This window comes from Mercenaria mercenaria, chromosome 16, assembly GCF_021730395.1.
Source record: "Mercenaria mercenaria strain notata chromosome 16, MADL_Memer_1, whole genome shotgun sequence".
NCBI classification, from domain to species: domain Eukaryota; kingdom Metazoa; phylum Mollusca; class Bivalvia; order Venerida; family Veneridae; genus Mercenaria; species Mercenaria mercenaria.
The window spans coordinates 25656749-25684619 of NC_069376.1; the positions used below are offsets into that span (position 1 = coordinate 25656749).

General features: G+C 33.9%; 1 protein-coding gene across 6 annotated transcripts; it reads left to right on the top strand.

Annotated features, from left to right (window-relative positions):
• Nucleotides 1–1941: 1941 nt before the first annotated feature.
• Nucleotides 1942–26082, top strand: LOC123541584 (uncharacterized). Of its 6 annotated transcripts, XM_053526436.1 has the most exons (16): nt 1944–2181; nt 6750–6829; nt 7444–7530; nt 9931–9960; nt 10340–10372; nt 12014–12070; nt 12417–12479; nt 15134–15166; nt 15482–15514; nt 15720–15773; nt 16969–16989; nt 17403–17435; nt 20809–20895; nt 22485–22577; nt 23921–24051; nt 25298–26082. In XM_053526436.1, exons 2-16 carry the CDS (start codon nt 6775–6777, stop codon nt 25595–25597), a joined length of 1110 nt encoding a protein of 369 aa, XP_053382411.1. In that variant the 5' UTR covers nt 1944–2181; nt 6750–6774; the 3' UTR covers nt 25598–26082. The 6 variants fall into 6 exon arrangements, with proteins under 6 accessions (XP_053382414.1, XP_053382413.1, XP_053382412.1 ...); XM_053526438.1 differs by lacking the exon at nt 15720–15773 and having other exon boundaries at nt 1943–2181; XM_053526437.1 differs by lacking the exon at nt 15482–15514 and having other exon boundaries at nt 1943–2181.
• Nucleotides 26083–27871: the final 1789 nt, after the last annotated feature.

Sequence of the window (27871 nt, forward strand, 5' to 3'; positions counted from 1 at the left end):
GATATAGTTCTCATATCGGACTCTGAAGAGAAACTGCAATCAATGTTGCACGTGGTTCACTCATGGTGCAAGAAATGGCGCGTCCTTATAAATACAAACAAGTCTAAATGTGTTCACTTCCGGCAAGGGCGCACACGTCGTACTGATTACGTGTTCAGGGTTGGTGATAATATATTGGAAACGGTGGAACACTACAAATATTTAGTCGTAATCTTTGATAAGAAAAACCCATTTTCTGTGAACTGTGAAACCTTGGCAAAAAGAGCAGGTCGAGCACTGGGTTCTGTGAGTAGTAAAATACACAACTTGAAAGATGTCGGCTTTAATGCGTATGAAAAGCTATGTAACAGCTGTGTTGTGCCAATTCTAGCGTATGGGGCTTCAACATGGGGATTCAAGCAGTTTCAAAGCATTGACAACATTCAGCATCGTGCTTTAAGGTATTTCTTTGGGGTCCACCGCTTCGCTCCAATTCTGGCTATGTACGGTGACTCAGGGTGGCTACCAACGGTTGAGAAGCGGAAGCTATGTATCCTACGTTTTTGGAACCGTTTACAAAAAATGGACAACGACCTAAATAATATCCTAATACTAAGTCTTATTGATCCATATCACTGATAATTAACTAAAACTAATTTAATTAAGTCTTCATTCATAGGGGAGCTTCATTTCATTGTTTTATTCTACGATTGTTCCAAATTTTATAATCGCCATTCTTAGATATTCATGTGCAAATAATTTTGAAAATTGTAAATACATGTACGTTTTAAACAAAGTGACGAATAGGTCCATTGGACCGGGTGTAAATTTCTTGTTCTTGTTTCTATTTATCATATCATTGTTGTTACACATGTCACTATAATAAATAAATTTCTTATCTTATCTTATCTTTAAGATAACTGAAAGAGGAGGAGTTTTTACATTAAATCAGGACTTCCTATTTTTAAAAAGGACTTGTTTATAAGAATTGTCGTATAGCAAAAAAGAAGAAAAAAAGAAGAAAAAAAGAGAGAAAAATGTATTGGCCAAAACTTTGAACAAACTGTCGTCAGATTGGGGAGGGGGAGGGGAAATTAGTTAAAATGATCTATGGACTAATTAATAGCATATTAATATTTACATTTTATTGGAAGAAGCCGTTTGAAAATAAATGTGTCAAGCAAAAAAGCAAAAATTTAGTCATAGGTTTTGTGGCCATTTAACTTAAGAAATGTTTCTCTTTACTTTCACTCAGTGTTGTTTATTCTTGTCCTTTAGTATACGGAATCCATTTAATGCCATATGTGTAATATAATCCCACTAAAGCCGGTGAGGGGTGTTGCATTTTGGGTGTTGAAAATTAGTAAGAACTCAGTCTTATGGCGGGAATATAACTACATACCAAGGCAATTTAGAGTTTGTGCCTGAAATACTACTTTTGACTTGGGGTTGGGGGTACCTAGGGGTCTAATGATATTAAGAATTGATCTAAAATACGTGTTTAATCAATGCAGAGGTACCAATTAGATTATTAAACCCCATTTTTTAAAAAGAAGTTACAATATAATTTAATAAAAGTTTCTAAATCATGTCTAACATTTTTCAAATCAACAGGCAACTTTATATTAAGAATGGGTTCGAACTCGCGGTCTTTTGCTTTTTTGTCGGGGCTTCTTACGACTTGACTGATCCATTAAGGATCCACTGTAGAAAAAATACCTTTTGAGAATTTATATTTTTGACTGTTGTCCTTATCTTTTGTTTTGATAATTTTTTTTTATCTAATAAAGTGCATGCGTTTTAACATGTTGTAAAATGAATTGTAAACAAAACTGCGCAAACAGATTTGCGATGGAATGCGTTTAATGAAGTACACATCAATTAATCATCATTTACGTATAATGAATACAAATTATGACATTAACATATCAAAACATCCGTCTACTAAGTTTTATACAGTTTCGGGTTTTCACCGAGGAACAATAATTTTCAATTTAAAAAAAAAAAAAACAAAACAAAAAACATTTATTCATTAACGTAATGTTTTCTTAGTTTCGTGGAAAAGCCCAATAAGGGTTTTGTCTTTATTTCGAAATATTATTTAATGATGTCTCATTACTAGGTCAGGTTCATGTACGGAGCTGGTATATGAATGTTAGAAATGTGAATACCAAAATACAGATCACCTCAGTCTTTCACCTGGTAAGTAAAAACATTACTATTATCATTTATCATTTATTATTATTATTATTATTTAATGTTGAACATTTTACTTTATTAATGGAATCATATTTGACAAGTACAGACGGTTTTAAGATTAACAGTTTTGGGTGTTTTGTTTATTGTAATGGATAAAACTGACGTTTAAAGACATTTTATCATGCGATGCAATAGTCTGCAAATATCTTACAGCTATTGTAAGACACGAAATTCTGTATAGTTTTCGTTTCTATTGTAAAAAATGTTTAATAGTATCCAAATATCATAAAAACGTCATGAAATAAATAAATAAATGTTCTCTGTTATAATAGCATTCGTTTGTGTCAGTGTGCTCGTCCGCTGTGAACGTGTTCCCATAATTCCATGTGGATTGTTGATTATGTTGCTATTATCTGTTGTGCATTTGTCCTTTTTCTTTTCATATTGCGTTATGAACGATATCAAGATAATAAATAAGAACTTTAATGTATTTTACATCACTGAACTAGACCAAAGGTATCAAAGATATGGCGACTTTCCAGCTTTAATGATGGTGGAGGAAGACCCCAGGTGCCCCTCCGTGCATTATTTCATCACGAGCGGGCACCTGGGTAGAACCACCGACCTTCCGTAAGCCAGCTGGATGGCTTCCTCACATGAAGAATTCAACGCCCCGAGTGAGGCTCGAACCCACATCGATGAGGGGCAAATGATTTGAAGTCAGCGACCTTAACCACTCGGCGTTATACAATATAATATACAATATAATTTATGATTTGCATATACATTAATTTCTGTTAATCATTAGAGGGTTAATTTAATGTATTCATTCAGGACAATACACATTTAATATCTAAAAAGGACTGTCAAATGTTAAATGGGTTTTCGTGCTTTTTAAGTTTAAGTACTTATTTGGAAAAGGAGCTTCAATACTTTCAATTTTACGTAGTCAATGTTAGAAAATGAAATGCACGCAGGTTAATTTTTTTGCCCGGACACTGGTTGGGCGAGACTGAACAATATACCCTTAATTACAATTACAATTTCTCTTAATTACAATCTAATCACATATTATATGCAAGTACTTTCATTTAAAATACCCTAAATATAGCTAGAATATCCCAATTTATTAATTCTACTAATGGAGCCCTTCAGGCTCCCACACTCCCACGCGCGCCTCGCAAAAGTGGTTCAAACATTTTTAAGCCCAGTGTGGACCCTAAATTTGTAAGGTCATTGAAGTCGCTGTTTTTATCGCATCCTTAAATATATCTGCATATTTATGTAGGGGCACTGACCAATTCCTCGTCGGATTCTACAGATGTTATAACGCGAAATCCCCCCACCTCGCACTCCAACTCAAAAAAAAAAAATAAAAAAAAATAGATAAATAAAAATAAATAAAAATAATAAAAAAAAAAATTAAAAACTTAAAAAAAGTTATTATAGCAAAAAAATTTGAATGAATTGTATTTCAACGTCATTAATATTCATGAAATGCGTGGGAATGCGAGCATTGGTTGATCACGTTGGCGCCAGTTCCTTTTCAATTTTCCGTTACAGGGTCGAAACACGTTTACGCATTGCCGTGGAGAACGCATATATAAAAAAGTTGTGTTTTCAGCGCTTTAGTGCGAGAATCTCTCTGTTCTGTTAACACACGTTTACACAATATTTGAAAAGGACAAAAACAATGCCTGAATAACATTTTGTATTAGTTTTATAGTCCGTCGACGTTTTCTTTACGTATATACACACCATTTTTCATTCATACAACAATGAATTATGATATAGGTCAGTTGAAAATGATATGTGTAATTACTTGTTAATGTAATCTATTACAAAAGATGCGTAAATTTTGAAAGTAACCAAAAGCTTAAAAAAAAACAACAAAAAAACGAAAGAAGAAACACCAAATTAATAGTACTGTCTATATGTCTATATTACCCTTGGTTTATACGTAACCGAAGCAAGATTGTTGGGAGAATTTCAAATTTTAGGAATCTATGGCTTTCGTTTTTATTACATACAGTGAACGTATTTGAGCAAAATGAAAATTAATGTTTTAATGACATTCAGCATTTGAACTATACAGTTCTTTATTCAAAACACTGTCACGTGCCCATTAGATGGATTAGAATGCGTGACGTAAATTTTAGAGAACGTTAATTAGCTCTAGCTTTATATCTGATAACAGTTCATTTAAAATAACTGCACATGAAAGTAAACCGACCAGCGGTTGAATTCAAGTGATAAGTTCACTAACAGAAAGAAAGACAGAAAACAAGTGAATACGAGATATTGGAAGATAACTTTTCCCGCACGAAAACAATGTCTTTACGGGCTTTTACAATTCGTAGATATCAAATTAAAAAAATCTATGAGAACAATAATTAAGAATATTATCAATTATAATCGAATGGATGAATTGACATAAAAATAGCATTTTTAAAGTCCCATTTCACAATCATGTGACCTGTTATTTCTCCCTGAATTAATGTGCTTTTCACAACTTCCTCTGCAAACGTATTCAATCAATCTCTTTTCGGTATAGTTTAAATATCACAGATGAATAACTATCTTACCCCATAGAAACAAAGTGTGGTCTAAACTCATCTTTTTACAACAAATACATCCCATACTGCTACTGTAACATCTATTCGACAAAATGTTGAAACATCATACACTTTGTCTTGGCCTAATATATGTCACTGTCAGTTTGTAACTAGATACTTGCATGCAAAATAACCATCACGGAAATATAGAAGAGCTCAGTTATTCCGTAGCTCGTCATTAAGAACTAAAATTAGATCCGTAGCTCGTCATTAAGAACTAAAATTAGTCAGAATTCATATTGACTGGAAATGTTAATGGGCTCATCCTTAGTGGCTCATAGATCTATTAATTTATTAACATATTAAATAGTAACACTGCATATAAGGAAAACAAATAAAGAATATAGTAAAGATAAGAAAAAGAGCTGTAAGTTAATAAACATTCAGTGAACTTAGACTTCAAATTACTCAAGACTGTACTATCCTTGATAACCAGAGGCAAACTGTTCCGCAAACAATAGCCATGATAAGCAAATCATCAAAGACCAAAATCATAAAAAAACGACCACTTTCTATATAAAAATTGCGACTTAGTATATCTGTTAAAATTGTGGAAACACTGGCAGATATTTTGAATTTTGTATAGTCGTTATGTTTTGTACTGGCTGGGAAAAAATGCTCTTTTATGTATGAAAGATCCAAGTTATAGTTAATTTTAAAAACATGAAAGAAATTACTATAATTAAAAATGCAGGTAGAGGAAACGCTAGTAAGTCAATTATATTTTAAGAACTTTTGATGCGGGTATTTTGAATGATATTCATACTGGCAATCTGACAAGAGGTGCAGTTGCGACGTTAGTGACACAGGACCATTAGATTTTGGGACTGACCATCATTTTACAGAATTTTAAAGAATATTTTGAAGTATACTTGTACTGTAAATTTGCATAGAGGTGCATTTTTTACGTTCCGTCTTGGCACAGGACCATTCGATTTTGGGACTCGTCGTTACAATAATCATTCAGTCCGTCAATACCACAAGAAGCGAACCTAGCAATTCATTGCAAGAGAAAAAAGATTCTGTGCTTTTATATATTCCCCATGGTATACAAAGAATATCTAGAAATAAAAACAAGTATGAGAAATGACAACTTGATGACCGTGATATCCCCTATTGTATTAAACATAGATCACTTATATACTTCTAGTGACAAATACAGGATTAAATAACGAAGTTTGAAATGTTTTGTAATACGACATAAACACGATAAATAGTTTTTATTCTTTATTCCATTTAACACTGACACACTTGAAATTCAGCACATACCAGGATCCTTTCTTAATGTATGTAACTTACATTTTTATTGAAGAACATCATCAGTGTTGAAGAAACATCAAAAGAAAAGTTGCAGGTCATCTTTGATGAAAAATATTTTCAGTCACACAAACTCACTGACAAATCAGTTAAAAAATGAGACTAAAATGACAGAGCTGGTCTATGATCATTTCATAGTTTCAGTGAATACGTCCGTATTGCAATTAATTCTTGATGAAAGTGCTATCAAAATGGCAATGCAAAGACCTGCTATGTGATTTCATTAAAAAGTGGAATTTTAGTTATGGCGAAATGCCCTAAAGAGCAAAAAGACGCCGAGAAGCAAATATGCGACTACCATTTTTTCGCGCCTTTTCCCTGTTTAGTGTCTGAAAACCTAAAACGTAAAAATTCCTTGAGTAAAGAGATTAGAGTATTTATCAGTGCAAGAGATACCATAACTTGGAAGAAGTGAAGAATAATTTTTACCGTTTATCGTAATTAGTTTTAAGAAGTGAGTGTACGTTCATTTGAGTATGAGTGCACGTGCAGGACTGTTTTAGTGAGCCTTATTACTCGGAAATTTACTTTTAGCAGTAAACAACAATGTAGACTTGGGACAACTGCCACATTTTTTGTACAGCTTTATATCCACGTTGCAACTATTTCTATCTCTAGCAAAATATTTATTTATTACAGGACCATACAGAAAAAGAGATAGAAAATGGACATTTACAAGCTTCTGCGTGTCGTAGTTATATTCTGCGTTATAAATCAAGGTAATTGTTATGGATCTGAAACATATCATATCTGAATACATAAACTAGTATTAACCCTTACAATGCTGGACACGACTGATTCTGCCTTTGCGACCAGTGTAGATCATGATCGGCCTGCTCATCCGTTTAGTCCGATCATGATCTGCACTGGTCACTATCCAACCGGAATCTTTTTGGTAATCACTCCTTTTTACAGTTAATGGTACTGTCCAAATTGCAAGATGGACAAATTCATTATAAAAATTTAGCAGGGTAAGGGTTAAAGGGGCGTGCTTCCAGATTTATGTCATATTTTCGAATTTCAAAGAAAGAATATGATTTATATTAATAGTAATTGTAGGAAAAATATTTAGTTCTACACAGTGTTTACTTATCAACAATAATAAAATCCGAAAATGCTTATATTAGTTACGCTATGAGGATTTTAATTTCAAGCATCTTTATCATATTTATGAATTCAAACTTAAACGGTATTTGTTGATTTTTTATTTATATTTTGTAGACTTTGTGTCTGTATAAAATGACATTTTAATTGATTTTTGAAGGTAATTTTGATAATACAGGAACACAATGTTTTTATTCTTTTAATGAATAGTTCATATCAAATGTTTTAGGTCTGGCATGGTGGGGCGGCGGTGGTGGAAGCAAAAGCAAGTCATCCAGTAGGGAAACCAGCAAGAAGAGTAGCAGCAGTGGATCAAGTAAGCTGCATACATCTAAAAATATATTCTGTCATGCCATGATGCCATCATGCACTTCTATTAAGCCTTGTGCAAATGGCACCCCTACCAAGCCCTGTGCAAAGGTACCTCTACCAAGTCTCTTCTACCAAACTATTTTAGAATGGTTCTTCTCCCAAGCCCTGTGCAATGGTACTTCTTGCAAGCTATATGCCATGTGGCGCGTACCAAGTGATATGATATAATTCTCTTACTAAGTAATATCGCATGGGGCGTCTACTAAGTTATATTCTATTGTGCACCTACCAAAATATATCCTACCGTGAGCCTATCAAGTCATCTAATATGATGTTTGTATCAATCCTCTGCTATTCAATTTTAGTCCATCCATATCTTATTTAATCTGGTCATTAACTAATATATAGTAAAAACAAAACACTTATTGTACCCCCCGACAACAAAGTTGTAAGGGAGGGGTATACTGGTTTCAGGTTGTCTGTCTGTCCGTCCGTCGGTCTGTCTGTCTGTCCGAGCTCACATTTGCATACTTAGGTGGCTATAGGAACAATAGGTAACTGTACTTTTTCTTTGATGTCATTCATTCCGTAAGGCTTTTAGGTGGCTATTTTTCTCTTACGTGGCTAAAAGAACAATAGAGAGAACAAAAGAGTAGCCACTTTTCTTCAAAAACGCCGTAACTATTGCGGAGGTATGAGCGTTTGACGGCATTGTCATGTAGAAGACGGACATGTTTAAAACCAGTGGCAGGGCGTCGTTTCTGATAATACTTTTTCAGTTTCTTCAGTACTACGTCTTTGTAGATCTTTCCGGTGATGCTTTTGCCCTTTTTCACCGGCACTTTTATTGCGACTCCTTCACCAGAGAAGAAGATTGCATACAAATCCTTCTTCGCACTCAAAGAACGTTTGGCAATTATTGGGCGTTTGCTGTGTTTAGTGGTCCAGATCTTATTGCTAACCTTTCTGACGGGCTCAAAAAAATGGACCCAGGTTTCATCACCTGTGACGACATTGGCAAACTGCTTTTTGTCATATTTTGGAAACAGTTGAAGCAGCTTTTTGGCCACTTTAACCCGTTGCCTCTTTTGCTCATCAGTCAACAGATGTGGCACCCATCTAGCAGAAATCTTTCTAACTTTCAAATGCTTCTTCAAAATAAAGTAAACCGTTGATAGTGATATGCCTACCTTTCGTGCAATATCACGAACTGTAAATCTGGCATCTCCTTCAATGATTTCCTTTAATTTGAAAACGATTTCTTTACGAGATGCAGATTTTGGCCTACCTGATTTCGGTGCATTTTTGATGGACTCTACACCAGACTCAAATTTCTTTTTCCACTGCCGAACTGTGTCATAAGACACACAAGAAGGTCCATAAGCAGTAGAAAGTTCAGTCATCAGCTGCTTCAAAGAACAACCAAGTTTTGAGAGAGCTTTGATGTAAGCCCGTATTTCATCTTTCTTGTCGACGCTTCTACCAACCATTTTTACTACAGTGATCAATGATTGCGTGTATTCAAATGGCAAATTTTATGTCTTACACTTAGTCTAACATGTACATTTACACACCGTTGTGTAGGTATTGAATAACCCTATACAGGTAGGTATTGGTTTTTATCGTGCCCCACGTGGATATCGAGCTAGAGGACAATAAGCAATTCATATCGAACACTCCTCGTAAGTATCCATATGTAGGAACGTCCGTCTGTCTGTCCGTAGACACAATCTTGTGCGCACCATCTCTCCTCGTCCTCTTGACAGAATTTAATGAAACTTCACACAAGTGATCAGTAACAACAGTAGTTGTGCATGGGGCATGTTAGGTGCTTTCAGAAAAAAAAAACTTGCAGAGTTATGGGACTTTGTTTTTTTGTTACTATACTATATACATAGACACAGTCTTGTGCGCATCATCTCTCCTCATCCCATCAACACAATTTAATGAAACTTCACACAAGTGATCAGTAACAACAGTTATGTTAGGTTCTTTCAACGACAAAAATTGCAGAGTTATGGGACTTTGTTTCTTGTTAACATACTATGTACATACAGTCTGCATATGCAGTGTTGTGTGCGCCTAATCTTCCGAACCCTTGCACACAATTTAATGAAACTTCACACAAGTAATCAGTGCCAACCCTAGTTGTGCATGGTGCATGTTATGTTCTTTTAGATAAATATTCTGCATAGTTATGGGACTTTGTTTTTTGTTGCTAAACTGTATACATACAGTCTATATACATACAGTCAACATAATTATGCAATCTCGTGTGCGTCAAATTGCAATGTACTGTGTCAATGCATGTGGGGGTACATTCATCACCTTTAGTGATAGCTCTAGTATTAATCATGTTTTTAAAAATTTGTGATCTCTTAATGATATTATGTTACTATTTCAGGCTCAAGTAAACGCGGCTCTGGAATTTGGGGTAAGCATGCATTCATGTTTTATTGATACAAAACAACATAATTGTGTTTATTATTCTAATTATTGTAGTTCTTTAAAACGAATAGATGCTTCATTTTAAAGAAACGATAGAAGCTTGTTACAACTTGCTACTGAAAAGCTTAAAACTTCATACAATTATTATCCGTCATTACATTTTTTAAAATTGAGTGCTGATTCCAACTTCGGTGGATTCTCGACCTGAATTTAATTTGAAAGGCCTCATCTGTCACACTGCCTTGCAAACATCAGTTGCAATAACAGACATCGGCAGGCAATATACTTATAAATACTGGCTTTTAAAATAATTATTGCAAATCTTAACAAAAATGGGATCAAGTTATCTAGTTTTGTATTTCCAGGCGGAAGCAGAAGTAAACCGTCTAAACCTGCTCGTAAGTTTTCTTCTATAGTTTATTTTACAACCACAAGTCTCTGCTTTTTGGGGCCATATCCTATAAGCTTTGTTAAAATCTGAATTTTGTAAAATCTACTGTTGATACATGAATTTTGCAAAGCATTCTTATTCGATGTTAGAAATGAAGACTCGTGTTATAAAATTTTATCAAAGTGAGCCCTAGAATTTATCAATTGCAATGGTATTTATACATACAATTAGGAGTCTTCCTTATCTTTTATAGATAAAAAGTAAGTAAAACTACAATAAGTTAGTGAAATTACTTTGAAATCATGCATTAAGTCATGCCAATATAATAATGAATTTAAACCCTGATTTTTTTAAATTTGACTCTTAAAGAAAATCTACATCCAAGGCAACAACGCAAACCTTCTTTCTGCTCGGTTTTTGTTTTCACATTTTTATTCGCATTATTTGAAAAGCCTTGTGACATAATACTTGGGCTTATTTCTCGTTCAAATCTTGGTCTCGGGTTTTATTTCCAGAACAAAAGTCTTGTTAAAAGTCGTATAAATCCTAGATTTCATCCTGTTGCAATAGTACTAATAGATCTGTTCTGATTTCTAGAAGAGTTCAAAGCTTATTACACTGGCAATATTTTTAACCCCCAGCCCCCGCCACGAGTGATGGGGGTTATAAGAATGATCTCCGTCCGTCGGTCCTTCCGTCTTCTGTCCATCCGTAACATTTCGTGTCCGCCCTGTATCTCCCAAACCCCTGAAAGGATTTTTTATGAAACTTTGGTCAAATAATCACCTTATCAAGACAATGGGCAGAACCTTAAGTCAGCCATGTCGGCTTAAGGTCAAGGCCACAACTCAAGATCAAATATTTGAGCCTTCTGTATCTCGTAAACTCCTTAGAGGATAACCATGAAACTTGAGTAAAATAATTGCCTTAATACGACAATGTGCATAACTTATAAGTCAGCCATGTCGGTCCAAGGTCAAGGTCACAACTCAGGGTCAAATGTTTGAGCCTTCTAATTTGTGTCCGCTCTGTATCTCTTAAACCCCTTGAAGGAATTTCAAGGAACTTAAACCAAATGATCACCTCATCAAGACGATGTGCAAAACTTACAAGTCAGCCATGCATGTCAGGTTAAGGTCAAGGTCACATCTCAGGGTCAAAACTTTGAGCCTTTCATTTTGTAGCCGCTCTGGATCTCCTAAACCCCTTGAAAAATGTTCATGAAATTTGGGTCAAATGATCACCTCATCAAGACGATGTGCAGAACTTTGAGTCAGCAATGTTTGCTTAAGGTCAAGGTCATAACTCAAGGTCAAATGCTAAGCCTTCCATTTTATGTCTGCTTTGTAAGTCTTGAAGGATTTTAATATGACTTGGCTGTAATATTCCCCTTATCAAGACAATGTGCAGAAATCAAAATTATCCCCTGCCAGCTTAAGGTCAAGGTCACATCTTGAATGTTTAATTTTTCCACCTAATACCATCAACCCTTTCACTCTCAGTGGCGGGGGGTATGCTGTCTTTCAGGCTGCCTTGTGTCACTACAATGACTTAGTGAAATACATTTAAACCATATACAAAAGCGTATCCATATATTATTAAAGTTAAACATTCTTTAACTTTAAATGTAACTTATTTCTACTTACAGCAAAGCCACAACCAAAGCCAAAACCAAAACCGCCTGCACCAAAACCAAAACCTGAAGGTATTTGTTTTCTCATTTATTTGCTCGTACTTATTATTTAAATAACCATGAAGCCTTGAGACATCAGAACTATTTAAGCTTATGCTTACTACTCGTGCAAGTCTCAGTCTCGGAAATTTAATTTCGAAAACAAACGATCAATTTATAAATTCGTGTAAATCCTAGATTTCATCCTGTTGCAATAGTTCTTACATAGATATTTTCTCATTTTCTTAATAGTTCAAAGTATGTTATACTGGTAATGTGTTGTCACTACAATTACTTAGTGAAATAAATTAAAACCATATACAAAAGCGTACCCAAATAAACCTACTTTTTTTAAAATGTAACTTCTTTTTATCTACAGTAAAGCCACAACCAAGGCCAAAACCAAAGCCGCCAGCACCGAAACCCAAACCCAAACCTGCTGGTATTTTTCTCTTATTTATTTACTCGCATTTATAACATTATTTCAATAATTCCGAAGCCTTTATAAAAATAACTTTGTTAGGCTAATTTGACGTCAGAAGAGAGAATTTAAAATATAAATATATATATATATTTTTATTTTAGATTGTTTCTAAGGTACAAAAACTCTTGCGTTTTGCCTGAATCTGATAAAAACATGTAATTATGTTATACAATCTTTTATAAACACATTATTGTAACAGAACAATCGTGTTTACAAAAACACTTTTTCGTACAATATCATTTAAAGGGACATGCGTCCAAATGGGCATCAACATTTCATTTTTATTATGCCTCCGAAGGCGGGCATATTAAAATTGCACTGTGCGTCCGTGCATGCATCCGTGTATATGTCCGGAGTGTAACTCTGCCATCCATAAAGGGATTTTAAAATAACTTGACATAAATTTTTGCCATAAGGAGTCCACATGTCATACACAAGATAAAGACCCCTTGCTCCAAGGTCAAACGTTAACAGGGTCTGTTTCGTGTCTTGTCGATAACTCTGACATCCATGAAGGGATTTTAAAATAACTTGACATAAATTTAAATATAATGAGACAATATTTCATGCGCAAGACCCGGACCCCTAGCTCCAAGGTCAAGGCCACACTTCAAATGTTAACAGGGTCTGTTTCTCGCCGGTTCATAACTCTTCCATTTATCAAGGGATTTTGAAATTACTTAGTATACATGTCCCCCATAATAAAACGACGTGTCGTGTGTCATAAAGGTTAACATGTCTGTTTCTTCTCCGATCCATAACTCTGTCACCGATGAAGGGATTTTAAAATTACTTGGCATGAATGTTCCCTATAATGAGATGACATGTCATGTGCAAGATGCAGACAAAGTCAAGATCACACTTAGAAGCCAAAGGTTAACATGGTCTCTTTCTTGTCTCGTCCATTTATCAAGGAATTTTAAAATTACTTGACAAAAATGTTAACTATATTGATAATGGTGTATCGCGTTTATGACCCTGGCCTCTAAGGTCAAGATCACAAAATGGTTCCTTCCCAAAACTATTCTGGCATATTTTGCGCAGACAATGCACGCTTCGGCGGCATTTGTCGATAATAGTGACAGCTCTTGTTTTAAAACGGATAATAAGATTGAAAGAAAAATAAATAAATACACCCTTGTCCGCACGATATGTATTGATATCGAAAACGATAAGCCCATGTTGTTGAAGTAGATATTTTAATTTATACGATATAAAGTGTACCTAAATTCCAACTTAATTCTTGTTATGTTATATCAAATTTCCATAGCGCGACTGACGTTTTTGAGAGTTTTCTGCATATTTTATTGATTAAATGAATACTTTTAGATAAAACCTTCTGATAACTTTACATTGTCTTTCATTGTAATATCTAAGTAATGATATCATTTCACTTTCTAAATTTTGAAACAAATGACATGAATGAAAGAGATGACTGATAACTTTTTTTCTTATTAAAGGGGAAAAAGAGAATAACAGGTTACTGTCTTTTGAGAAAGGGTTTCTCAGCGCGAATGACCATCCGAGCTCCTTCCGGACCATATCTACCCGAGTCTGAGAAACCCATTCTCAAAAGACAGTAACCTGTTATTCTATTTATCATGCCATAATTTATTAACAACTTTTATCCTACCATTATGCGAAATAAAGTGCAAACTGTAGGGAAGGTAAACATTTTGCTGTTTTGCCAGACTTCTTTTTTGATTTATTTCTTCAAAACGACGCCGTCTTGTTTTTGAGAATAACTATGCTAAGTAATGCTAAAAGACATATTTACGCAATTATTTTTATAAACGCGCTCTTAATAGGTACGTAAGACCGTGTCACTAATGTATAGGGTTTGCCTACCATATTTACAATTACCAAAAATGTTTTTATAACGGAAACGCTCGTAGAAAACGGAAAATGACTCATGCAAAGCGTTTGTTCAAGATTTTAGCTCTCTGCACTTACATCAAATCTTTAATGGACTGTTATGGAATAAAATCATCGACGAAACGGTAGTGCCTATTTTTTCTGCCAAGCGGCGTTATGGCGTGTGTATTTAAATCACTTCAAACGTTTGCCTGGTGAGAATGGGTATCCGTCTAGCAACTGAACTTCGGATAAAATTTCACTTGGCAGCAAATCAAAATTATTCTTTCGTGTTCACCAGAACAGAGATGTCGGTTACAAAACACAAGGTTAGCGTTTGTTTTTCCGCATTTTTATATTTGGGATTTTAAAGACCTACTTCAGTGCCGTATTAGGGTGTATTAATTTATAAATAATAGATGGACATAATGTGATGTCTATGGATTTAATCATAGGTTTAAACAGTGCAAAGTGTTCTCAAGTCACTGACTTGAGAAAGCCTGCTTTTCTCAGACAGGCTTTATCAGGCAGTTGTTATAGTAATGGCATGATCAATACTACGCCTCCCGTCAAAGCCAGATATGAGTTCTGGCAATAGAACAAGACAAAATAAGGTGTATTTCTGTAATTCAGAAATCACCTCAAGATCGTTTTAAATTTTTGTTTGGCAATTCAATTCTTTGATCTAAAACAAATGAAAACACAATTTTCCATTTGTTTTCTGAACCTGTTAAATTCTAAATGTGTTTCCCTTTCAGATTCTGGAAAACGTAAATCTGGATGGTGGGGCGGTAAGTTTTTATTTAATGTTTACTGTAATATGTCAATAGCAAAATCATGCCTTCATTCCAATACTGCATTTGTTTCGGGTTCCTGACTGAAAACTTGATACTTTATTCAATAAGCATTGCAAACCGAAAACAGTAACATAAACCGAACCACGATATAGCATCTCAAACTATTTGTGATATGAAATATCTATCTTTTTCTTTTGAAATATCTTTTTAGAGCACATTTTAGGCATAAAAAAGATTGGCAAGTAGCAATAAAGTTTCTTCATGAATCAAACTGCATATCCTTCATGTCTGTTTTTATTGTATTTACAGGCAAAAACAGAAATGTCCCACCGAAACCCAAACGTAAGATTTTCTTAAATGTATTGTTTTCGTAATTGAAGTTTTTTCAATTATGAATTGTCCTCCCACTTTAATGTATGTATAAATGATTACATGAATGAATATATGTACAAATGCATATATTCAGAAATGAATGTTTTGTTGATGGATGAGTGTTTATCATCATTCAAGTCATTTCTAATGTGCAAATCATATTTTATTATTGCAGCAAAGCCGAAACCAGCACCTAAGAAGACCCCAGAGCCAACACCTAAATCTAAAGGTACAATTACAATGTTAATCTCATTATACTTATCCGTAACTGGCTTAATGTAAATTCGTATTACCAATTTTCTGACTGTACCATCCTTTTACCATGTCTACAGTGTGTCTATTGAGTTATGACATGGTACTTTAATCTTTTCTAAACTTAAATATTTTATCACGTCTGTAAAATATAACAAAATATATTTTACTGCATTTCCGCTGAATCGTGTTGTATTAATGTCATTATTTTTGACATCGAACGCCACAATGTATTCGTTTTACATACGAAATACGTATATGAAATATTTAATAATCGTAAAATCGTGTAAAATTTAAAGACACGTAGAGCTGTTCACAAAAGTGTGTTTATAAACTATAACTGAGTAAATAGTCAGTATATAAAATAAATCTGTGGTCCACATAATTATTTGAATGTAACTAGTATTTTGTTGAAAAACGTAAGTTTACTTCACTCTGTATAGTAATGAACTTCACTCTGTATAGTAATGATATAAAGACAAAAACATGACTAAGACTATAGGGCATCATTATAAAATGTATATATACCGTATCACGTATAACATCTTCGGTATGCATAATAATGAACAAAATATTTTCATACTTATGCAGGGATTTCGTCATATTTCAGAAATTGGAAGAAAATAAATATTTTACTGATAATACATGTACAGTAACTGTCTTGTCATTTACAGCTATTAGCTAAGTATATGGTGAGCCATGATTTATGTGTTTAGTTCATAATGAATCGAATCACATGTTCCTGATCTTCAAAATGATATAGCATACCTTTTGTTCATAATGTTGTATATATTTTACTTATCATGTCTGGTGTAATTCATTACGAATGTTTCTTTCAAACTAATTTCGAAAATTTTTAACAAACGAAAGTTTATTCTACTGTTATCAGAACCACATGGGTCCAGAGACCATGCATCATAAATATAAATGTCAAATATCGGTTGTACGTTTACGTGTTCCAGATTTGTTTGATTCAGATCAGCCGTGTAACCACTACCTACAATTGTTCTAAGCTTTTAGATCACCCACCACTCCTTTTGTTTCCTGTCAAATATTACTTTCCCTCAAGTTCACCCTAAATTTTATTTTCTTGCTTTGTTCCGCTCATTTTACATACATTTGCATATTATTTGGTATAATAGTAACCATGATATTCATTTGTTCTATTTCAGGATCAGGATGGTTTTGGTCAGGTGAGTTATTTATAAATGCATTAACCTTTAGTCTGATGACGGCAAGTAATTCTACCTTTGCGACCAGTACAGATCCGTGCAGTCTGATCATGGTCTGTACTGTTCGCTATTCAGTCAGTAAAGTTTGAGCAAACGTTCCTTCCAATTATAAATGGTATTGTCAAAATTGAATCCATTATAGAAATTTAGCAGGTAAATGTTAAACTTTTGTTACAGAATTTTGCTAAAGGTAGAAATGTTGTTTAACCTCTTATCCATCCTTAAATAGAATAAACGTAGAGTTCTCAGGTCATAACCAATGTGTTGTGCATTATATGTGATTTCAAACAAATTGTATTGAGAAAAGATAAAACTGTATTGCACTTGGAACTTTATAACAAGTAGATGTACCAAAATAGTTTTTGCATTTGCAGGTAAAAAGAAAAACGTCCCACCAAAACCAAAACGTAAGCAACCTTTTTACTCACATAAGACCGCCACTGTAACTCTCGTTCTTTTGTGTTCTCTCTGCAACAAAAAATCCATTCTTACTAGCAAAAATATTATCACACTGGATAACCGGCTATCCTGACGCCCGCTGGACAAAAAACCCGCTGGAAATGTAACCCAGCTGTAAATCGGTAGGTAAAGTTTTTCATTTATTTCTATTGAACAAAGCCAATCCTTGCAAATCAACTTGACAGTTTTGTCAAGGAATGGACATGGCTTACATTTACAATTTTTGGGCCGAAAACGGTCGTTATGATTTTAGAAATTCGCTAACAATTTCTTCAGTTTGAAAAATCGGACAAAAAATACAAAGTTTCGCGCAAATTGTTTTGTTTATGAACAACCTGTGAAAACATTTTTTCATCTTTTTTAACAGATCGTCACCTTAGTGCAAAAAGTGAATAAGTCCTTCTTTAAGTCAATGCAGTTATTCACTTTTTGCACTGAGGTGACGAGATGTGTCCTTTCGGAACACTTGTATAAAGTTTCATGGTCCTAAGTTCTTTCTGAAAAAATATATTAGCCGTTAAATAGGCATGGTCGAAAAAATATGACTGTCGATAACGGCCGCTAGTGCTGTCGCTGAACTCGAAACATTTATAGAATATCCATTAACTCCGATGATTTTGAATACCTTTGTATGTAAAAAGTATTATGGGAAGTGATTTCACGAAAACGTAATTATTTTCAAAACTGGCACTTTCATTTCAAGAGGCTTTATGACTATATTCCTTTACACCCGGTATGAATTTTAACTTAGTACACGCGTTCTCGCCGTTTTTCCGCCATGCGAAAATCATCCATATAGTTTTTTTTGTTTTGTTTTGTTGGGATTGCAGTCACACCGAAACAATTCAGTACATATTGTGACTTTTCAAGCTTTTGATGGTGAAGGAAAACCAGTACAGGTGCCTCCGGGCTACTACAGAAAGTACTTTCACTTCGGGTTTTGCAAGTGCAAATGATTGCTTCTGGTCGTCAGTCCTTTGAATATCTTTAATGAATCTTAAATGCACATTCTTGTTCTGAAAAAGTGTTCTTAGTACGGTGCTAGATAGGTGTATAATCTTATTTTTTCATACATAATTATTTAATTGCTCCTAATGTAAATCTGCTATTTTGTTTTATTCATAGATACTTTTTCAACAAATACCAGTTTATACATGGTCTAAAACTGCAAGTTGTTGATATATAGAGGCAAACGGTTGTAAAGATTGTTTAAAATCTAAATAAGCAGAACTTTGCAAAATGTCACATGATTTATCTAATCAGTCAGTATTTCTTAACATGCCAGCCACACGTAGCTTTAATCAACATATAACAAGGTAGATCGGAACTCTTCTTTGCTTGTTTATACGACCATACAATCCCGGATCTCAGGTTTTATGTCACAAGTGTTACTCCGCTTTTGTGCAGTGCACGCATTTGCTCTTTCTGTCAACAAGATATTATACTGTTATTTTTTTCAACGCTAGGTATTGTACATTGTTTTACATACATAATGTCTTTTTGTATAAAAAAATGGATGCTTTTCACGTACACAGTATTATTGTATGCTTCCATAAAACACAGACTTTTAGTGTATTCAGGTATACTAAGATTCGTGTATTAATGTGGCTCAGAGGTATAATGATAACGATTTGGACTGTCAATCCGAAGGTCCGTAGTTCAAAACTTTGCAGAGGTCATTGGGATATCTTAGATCCAAGAATCAATTTAAGGACAAGTTCAGGTTCTGCACACGAGGAAAGTGTTCACGTGTACTGGATATTGTACCCAAACCTCTTCCACTAATTATGTCTCTGCAACTTACCTGCACCTGTCAGGATTTATTAGTATAATGATGATTGTTGTAATCTTGAAACATTTTCGGATGATAGCCATATGGTGGCTAACCCACGTGAATGTTCGGCATCGTACACGCGTGGAAAATCGCTCAAAAGAGCACCGCCTTGCGGATGCAGACGCTCAGCTGATTTTTTAAATAGAGATATTGTTCAACCAGTGTGTTTTAATGATATTTTCTAAGTCCAAAATTTGGTCCATGCATGTAGAAATTGCCAGTCCGACACAAAATATTTATATATAGCTAAGCGTTAAAGTTTGTTTTGTGATAAAGACATCGGAGGTGGTCATTCGTGATTGGGGCTCACATATACTTGTAGCATTTGTAACACATGTTTGAAGTTTAAAAATCAATACTTGAAAATCAGTCCATGCATGTAGAATCACAGCCCGTGCAAGATACTGCGGGCGGACGTACGAAAGGAACTAAGCAACTTTAAGACCCTAAACCGAAAGGACAATGATAATGAAATCAGCCAGAATTATTCGACATGACAATAAGATCAGTACTTATTAATAAGTATGTAATTTTAAACTGTTTACTGACTGTAAGTATACACATTGTACACAAATGAAAGACGAAAGAAATCGCAAAAATACAGATAGATTAAATAGATACAAAATATACATGAAGAAGAGACACTACGAGGCATATAATATGTCTACAAGACACCATTTACTTTGATAAGCCTGTATTCTCGATAGCCGACAGCTGACTTCAAATACAAATACAGCGGCCGTTTTCGACAGACATATTTTCTCGATCATGCCTATTTAACGGCTAATATATTTTTTCAGAAAGAACTTAGAACCCTGAAACTTCACACAGCTGTTCCGAAAGGACACTTCTGTTAAACCAGATGATAAAAATATTCACAGCCTGTTAACAAACAAAACAATTTGCGCGAAACTTTGGATTTTTGTTCGATTTTTCAAACTGAAGAAATGGTTAGCGAATTTCTAAAAACATAACGATCATTTTTAGCCCAGAAATTGTAAATGTAAGCTATGTCCATTCCTTGACAAAACTGTCAAGTTGATTTGCAAGAATTGGCTTCGTTTCAATAGAAATAAATGAAAAACTTTACCTACCGATTTACAGCTTACCGATTTACAGAGTTACATTTCCAGCGAAAATTTTTGTCCAGCGGGCATCAAGATTGCCGGTTATCCAGTGTGATTATTCAGTTACTAATATGTTTACATTTGACATAAGATAAAAATTCTATACAAAATAAAATATCAAGATAAAGACAATGAAGTTCAACACGTTAAGTAATTTAGCATTAATGCGTTTTCTTTGGTTATTTTTATTAAACAAAACATCAAAAATATCTGATATTTACCTACCCAGTTTAGCAGTTATATATGCAACATTCAAATTTGTCGTTCTGTATCGTAATAGAGTGGTACTTAACTTTCTGTGTCTCTACTGGTTGATTCCTTATAATAAATACTCCTACTGTACATATATTTGAATTACAGCTAAGCCGAAACCTATACCCGAGACACCGCCATCATCGAAACCAAAACCAGCTCCAAAGCCAAAACAAATCACGAAACCTGAAACAGGTAAGTGTTTGGAAATTATTATGTGTTATGAACAGCCTAGTTTTTCGTTTGTGTTTAATCGTAATATGAGCCATGCCCTGAGGAAATCAACAAAGTGGCTTTGCAGTCTGGTCAGGATCCATGCTGTTCGGTAACAGTTTCTCTAATTCCAATAGGCTTTGAAAGCGAACAGCATGGATCCTGACCAGACTGCGCAGGCTGGTCTGGATCCATGCTGGTCGCAAAGCCACTATGTTTGTTTTCTCATGGCATGGCTCAATTATTAATAAAATATCTGTAAAAATTGAAAAGCAGATTAATGTATAATGTAGTTTAGTTTTCCAGTTTTTCTTCACTTAATGTAATCGCAATTTTAAGCTCAACAGAAAAGTTCGAAATTGGCAGCCTCAAGATGTATGTCATTTGTTTTGACAAAATAGAACAACAAACCTCAGAGTACTATTATTTCAAAGAAATTGTTAATTTAGAATGCCGATGTGCTATAATTTCTTAGACATTGTTAATAGTACATCAGTGCACAATAATGTCAAGGAAATTTTTAATTTAGAATGCCAATGCACTACAATGTCTCAGAAAATAATAATTTTGAACGCAAATGTATTTTAACTTCTAAGAAATTTTTAATTTAGAACTTCAAGGTGTTGAAACCTCAGATAAATTGTTAATTTTAAAAGTCAGTGAACTATAAGAATTTTTTTATTTAGAACGTCGATCTACTATTTCTTATAGAAATTGAAAGATAATAAAATGTAAAATGCGGAGTCGGTATCTATTCCTAACCTTTTTGTAGCTCTTGAAATAAGCTTTGATTGTAAACATCTGATTTTAACAAGAGCACCTCCTTGCGGATGCAGACGCTCATCTGACGTTTTTTAAATAGAGATACTGTCCCACCCGTGTGTTTTTATGTTTTTATAAGTCCAAAAGAGGCCATAATTCTGGCTAAAAGCAAGATGAAGTTATGTTTTTTGCTATACAGAGTAAGCTTTTGACGGTAAGCAAGTGTTGCATGTTCTAAAGCAATAGCTTTGATACTTTAGGAGAAAAGCTGACCTAAACACAAAACTTAACGAAGAAATCTGATTTTCTAAGACCAAAAGAGGCCATAATTCTTGCAAAAAACGGTGTAGAGTTACGGTACTTGCTGTGCATAGTCAGCTTTTAATGGCAAATAACTGCTCCAAGTTTTAAAGCAATAGCTTTGACCGTTATGGAGGAAAGATGACCTAATCGCAAAACTTAACCAAGAAATCTGATATTTTCTAAGCCCAAAAGGAGTCATTACTCTTGCATAAAGCAGGATGATGTTATGTTTTTTTTTGCTGTACAGAATCAGCTATTGAGGGTGAACAAGTCTTGCAAGTTTTAAAGCAATAGCTTTGATAGTTTTGGAGAAAAACTTACCTAAACATAAAACTAAACCAGGCAACGCCGACGCCGACGCCGACGCCGATCAAGTGATGATAATAACTCATCATTTTTCTTAAAAAAATCAGATGAGCTAAAAATGAAATATTAACGTAACAAAGCTTAATGACGTAACAGAAAGAAAGTTAGAAAATATTTATGTGTTATATATTTCTATCCAGATATAAAGAAAGTGATAGAAAAATATGAAGGTATGAGACTAAAAGCGTACGATGCCCAGCCAAAAAATCCGAAAGTTCATGATACTACCATAGGTATGTATGCAACTGAGCCGCGCCATGTAAAAACAACATAGTGCGTTTGCAACCAGCATGGATCCAGGATCTATCCTGTTCGCTTTAAAAGCCTATTGTAATTAGAGAAACCGTTAGCGAACAGGATAGGTCCTGACCAGACTGCGCGGAAGCGCAGGCTGGTCTGGATCCATGCTGGCTGCAAACGCACTATGTTGGTTTTCGCAGCACGCTGCCATATGACATTTATTTTATTATAATCGCCTGTGACTGTGTATACACTGAATTGTTACGTCACCACTATATGTGTACAGGGAGGCAATCATTTGGCTAAAAATATGAAGCAGTTAATTGACCTTACATGACATTCAAAATATCAGCGCGGTCACATGACCTGACAGTCACTTTCGCTTGGTCAAGTGTCAACAAGGTTGAAAATATTTTTGATAGTCAAAATATCTCTTTCTCGCGTAATGGGATTGTATCATTGTAGACAAAAAAGATGTATAATAATTCTTAGAAAAAACATGTATACTGATATTTTAAAGGTTCTTAATTTGCTGATGACCCTGATTGAAGAAGGTAATTTGTTCTACTATACAGCCTAGAAAAGAAAATCATTTGAAACAAAAACGTTTGACTTTGTTTATTTAGAAAGACCCACAATGACTGAGTATGGCTTTACAGCAAGGAAAGGATCTTGTGTAATAAAATGTTCATCATATAATCAGGGACTACGAGATTTTTAATTTTGAAAATCTAACAGAATGTTATTTGATCCATTATTTTCTGAACAAGTAACCAGTTAAAATTTTAGAATTTCTGTCTAAGACCATGATGCCAAATAAATTTGCACTGTGAAAATGGAGGATGGCCATAAATAATAGTTTCATTGTAGAGATTATAAGATAACAGTACATTTTACCGGACATTAGACTCCATAATTACATAACAAATAGCTTCTCTAGACAAACTTTGATCCAAAGCAGCCCCTAGATTTTTGGTAAAATGTAAGGAGTTTGTCTCTTACCAATTGAAAATACAACAGTTACTTAAACATTACTTTTAAAACATCAGTCGATATCATTACTATTAACAATGCAATATTCTAATATAAAAAAAATGAGTCGATGCCATTACTTACATACATGTAGATGCAAAATTCAAATTCTCTGTAAATGCCTGCGTGAGTAATATAACACATTTGATATTATATTATGTTCAATACAAATGAACAAACTTATCCAGTTTACATCAATAATTACCTCTTACTTCCACTTTAAGCACAACAAAATCATCAATGGCGGCAATTTTAGAATGTGAAGCAAAATATAAAACGAACATGAAAAAATGTTATTTTTCAGGTATAGGATTTAACTTAAACCGACCCGATGCAGAGAAAACGTTTAAGAAGCACGTGCCAGGGGTTGATTTTAACAAAGTCAAGTCTGGAGAACAAACAATAACAAAGGAACAAGCTCGTGCTCTGTTTAATGTAAGTCAAATAATATCTATGTCATTTCCTAAATATAACATATAGTCTAATAATATATAAAGGATATATTTAAAAAATGTTGGATTCAGTGGAAGACTGAAAGTTATGGGATGCCGTTTTAATATTTATGCACACTCTTGTGATACCATAAATTTATTTTGTGATATCCGTTACTCGTTGTATTATATTATTAAATGTACATTGTGATATCTTATGATGTAGTGTACTTAATGATACCACTAATTATAATTTAAGATAACTTTAATAATGGATCGGTACTTTATTGATTTCAGCAGTTTTTTTTATACCTACTGAAACAGTTCAGCTTGATATAAAGCTGTTTTAATACCTGCAGGAATAGGTCTTGCATACTATGCACTAGTTTTAATACTTACTGCAACAGTTTTTGCATGCTATAATACCAGTCATATTACTTAGAGATAGACCCTAAAATTTTCAATGATAGTAATACATTAGATAAAGTCTAGAAATTGATTTCCAAGTCCTTGAAATAACCAAAAATGATTTCACAAATGTGAAGTTTATGATAGTTTTGTTGATATCAATAACAGAAGTTTTAATTATTAATTTAAAGTTGTGATCTACAAAGAATGACAACTCTTGTCTTGGGCTAGTGCTTATAAGCAGAGATATCTATTAGTTTACCTCCCTTGCAATTATACAATTGAGTGGAAAATGAAAACTGTTTTAGACATAATATCATACTTTTTTGCACAACAAAAACTTTTAGGATTTATGCAATTGTGCTTGATTTACCCCTCAAAACATGGTTCCTATGATTCTGTCAACTTACATATGGTAAAAAATTAACTTTTAACAAGCCAATAATAAAATGAAGTACCGGTAGGTAATTAATAGTGCAGGTAATACAGTTTTGCTTGTATCAAAATGTCACAATAGAAGCACTTTTGTAATACAGAACACCTGGTAGGATTAGTAAAGGTGCAATTATATTGATCTCTATTTCCTATGCCTATATTACTTTACTCAGCTGCAGACAGTTTTTGCATGTTAAAATCCAATCTTAATAGTTTACAGAAACAGTTTTCTCATAGTTAATACCAATCTTAATACTGTACTGAAACAATTTCGGCATGCTATATTCCAGTGTTAAGACTACATAATATTTTACATATATTAACTCTTTTTTTTTTGATAAAACAAAAACTGAATCATGTTATGACAAAATCTGCAATACAAATATCGCACAATAAATATATTCCAGCATGATGTCGATAACATATACGAACCAAGAGCAAGAAATAAGGTGGGAAAAGATGTTTACGACAAGCTGCCGTCCAATGTAAAAGCAGCGGTGGTGAATGCAGTGTACAGAGGTGATCTGGGACCAAAAACTACAAACTTGATAAAGCAAGGGAAGTGGAAAGAAGTTGGAAAGGAATACCTTGACCATAATCAATATAAGAATGCGGACAAACTGGGGATACCAGGTGTTAAGACAAGAATGGACTGGAACAAAGAACAGTTTGATACCATGATAAAACAAGAAACTCCGAAACAATAAATTCCGAAATAAAACGAAAATGGATATTTTACTTGGAAATGTTGAATGAATTTCTTCTTATGAAATAAAACAACTGAAAAACGCTGATAATATATTTAACATTCTATTTAACTAAAACCTCTGCAAATATATAGAAGATTGTAAGGTGATATCCTATAGTATGATATCACTCGCATTCTGGTATGTGCTTATAGAAGTGTCTATTATCAGACTATTTTGAGACACGCATGTTTGGTGTTCGGTAAGGCGGAGATACCTTTATAATTACATTGCGCTGTATTTTAGAACAATGTTTTAGGATAAGAGATAGTGTTTGGTGTATCCTTAACCGGTTTAAACTTCTAAATGGTGTTTTAACATTTGGCCTTTCTAGTGTGCTACCCCACTTTGTTTCTATTACGTTTGTTTTGTTTTTGATATATATAATTTTTACTTTTTTAAAAATAAGATAAATGTATGTAATATAAAATAAATATTAAAGTGTAGTTGTAACGTTTACGTGACCCCTTCTTAAAATATTACATCAACTGGTTATAACAGTAGGAAATGAACAAAGTTTTCTCTAGGGCAGTCACTTTGATCAGATGCTACAACGTCTTCCCAAGAATCCGTAAAATTCTAAGCAAACATTAAGTAGTGCCAAAACTCAGAGAAACACTGACGAAGACATAAGGACAAAGACTTAAGGATTATTGACAAAGACTTTGAGTATTGTCACTCATAGGAAACCATTGATGGTATCATATTTATGGCTACCCGTGCGTTTTGTTGCATCTGTTGTTTACGTTGACAAACAAAGTGTTCATTACACTTAATACACCCCATGTGGTTCTGGGACGATCTGTCTATGAAAAGAATCGGAACCACTGCCTTACCCTTGAATGATCGTAAGAGGCGACTTATAGGGTCTTAACACTTGGTTTTGCAGTAACTCTGTGATTCCAGCAGGTATGCAAATCTTGATTCCATACCTCATGTTTTTATTTCGATGTAAGTTAGTTTTAGTTTAAACATAGTTTATTTCAAACAAAATTGCAATATTTACAATTCATGATACATGGTACGTAAGATAATGCCTGAAAAAGGATCAGAGCCGAAAGCAACAGCTTATAGAGGTCTTCTCCTACAGAAACATATTGTTGTAGGTACAGTACGGCAGTGTTTATGATCTTGTCTGAAATATTATCTTTAAGCAATATAATAAATCTTAGCGCTTAGTCAAAGAACTATATATAAGAACAATATCAATAAAGGGGTACAAAAGTGAAATAAGCACCCATGGCTAATGAGTGTATAAGTTTAAAGTGAGATAAGCAGAGAAAGAAAGAGAATGCATTAAAGTATAAAGATTCATTCGGATTGTAAAATGGTGGCAGCCAGTTATATTACATAATCAAGTGCTCATGAAAATCTTCTACTTTCCATGATGTAGTTTTGAACTGCTTGAAATATCTGGAAGTTAATATCGATGTAAGTTAGATGTGGAACCAAAATTTGCAGTCCTGTTTGGCGCCATATAACCTTTACTGTGTTGGTGCGCCGTAAAACCCAATTAAATAAATAAATAAAATAAATATTACACTTAATACATGTACAAGATATATGAAATCTTTAGTGGAACAGTCAGTATTTGCATGATAAACATCATATTTTAAAGTTATATGGATTAGATATGTCACCATTTGTTAAAATGTAAGTTATGGCAGGAATCTATAAACGATTTGACCTAACTTGTGTCGGTGTGACTATAAAACCCCTACAAGGGCTATTTAAACGTTATCTGGATCACGCACCACTCATCGGAATACCCAATACCTTTGGTTATATCAATTGCAAATCCGGTGTTATACTTCTTGTTATTACAATATGACCTGATTGGGTGTTGGGTGTTAAAACTTGGAAAAAATGAAACTGGCTTATAAGTGCATTATGCCCCCAGTTACTTACTCATTACTTCAGTGCAACTACGGCTTTGGCAGTCCGGCAAAATGAAACATAACTTTAATCTTTTTACATTTAAACATTTTATCACGTCTGTAAAATATAAAATATAACAGAAAATCTTTGTACTGCATTTCCGCTGAATCGTGTTGTATTAATGTCATTATTTTTGACATCGAACGCCACAATGTATGTCTTTTACATACGAGATGCCTATATGAACTATTTAACTATGGTCGTAAAATCGTGTAAAAACCTTAAGTCACGTGGAGCTGTTTACAAAAGCATATTTATAAACTATAACTGAGTAAATGAGTAAATAGTCAGTATATA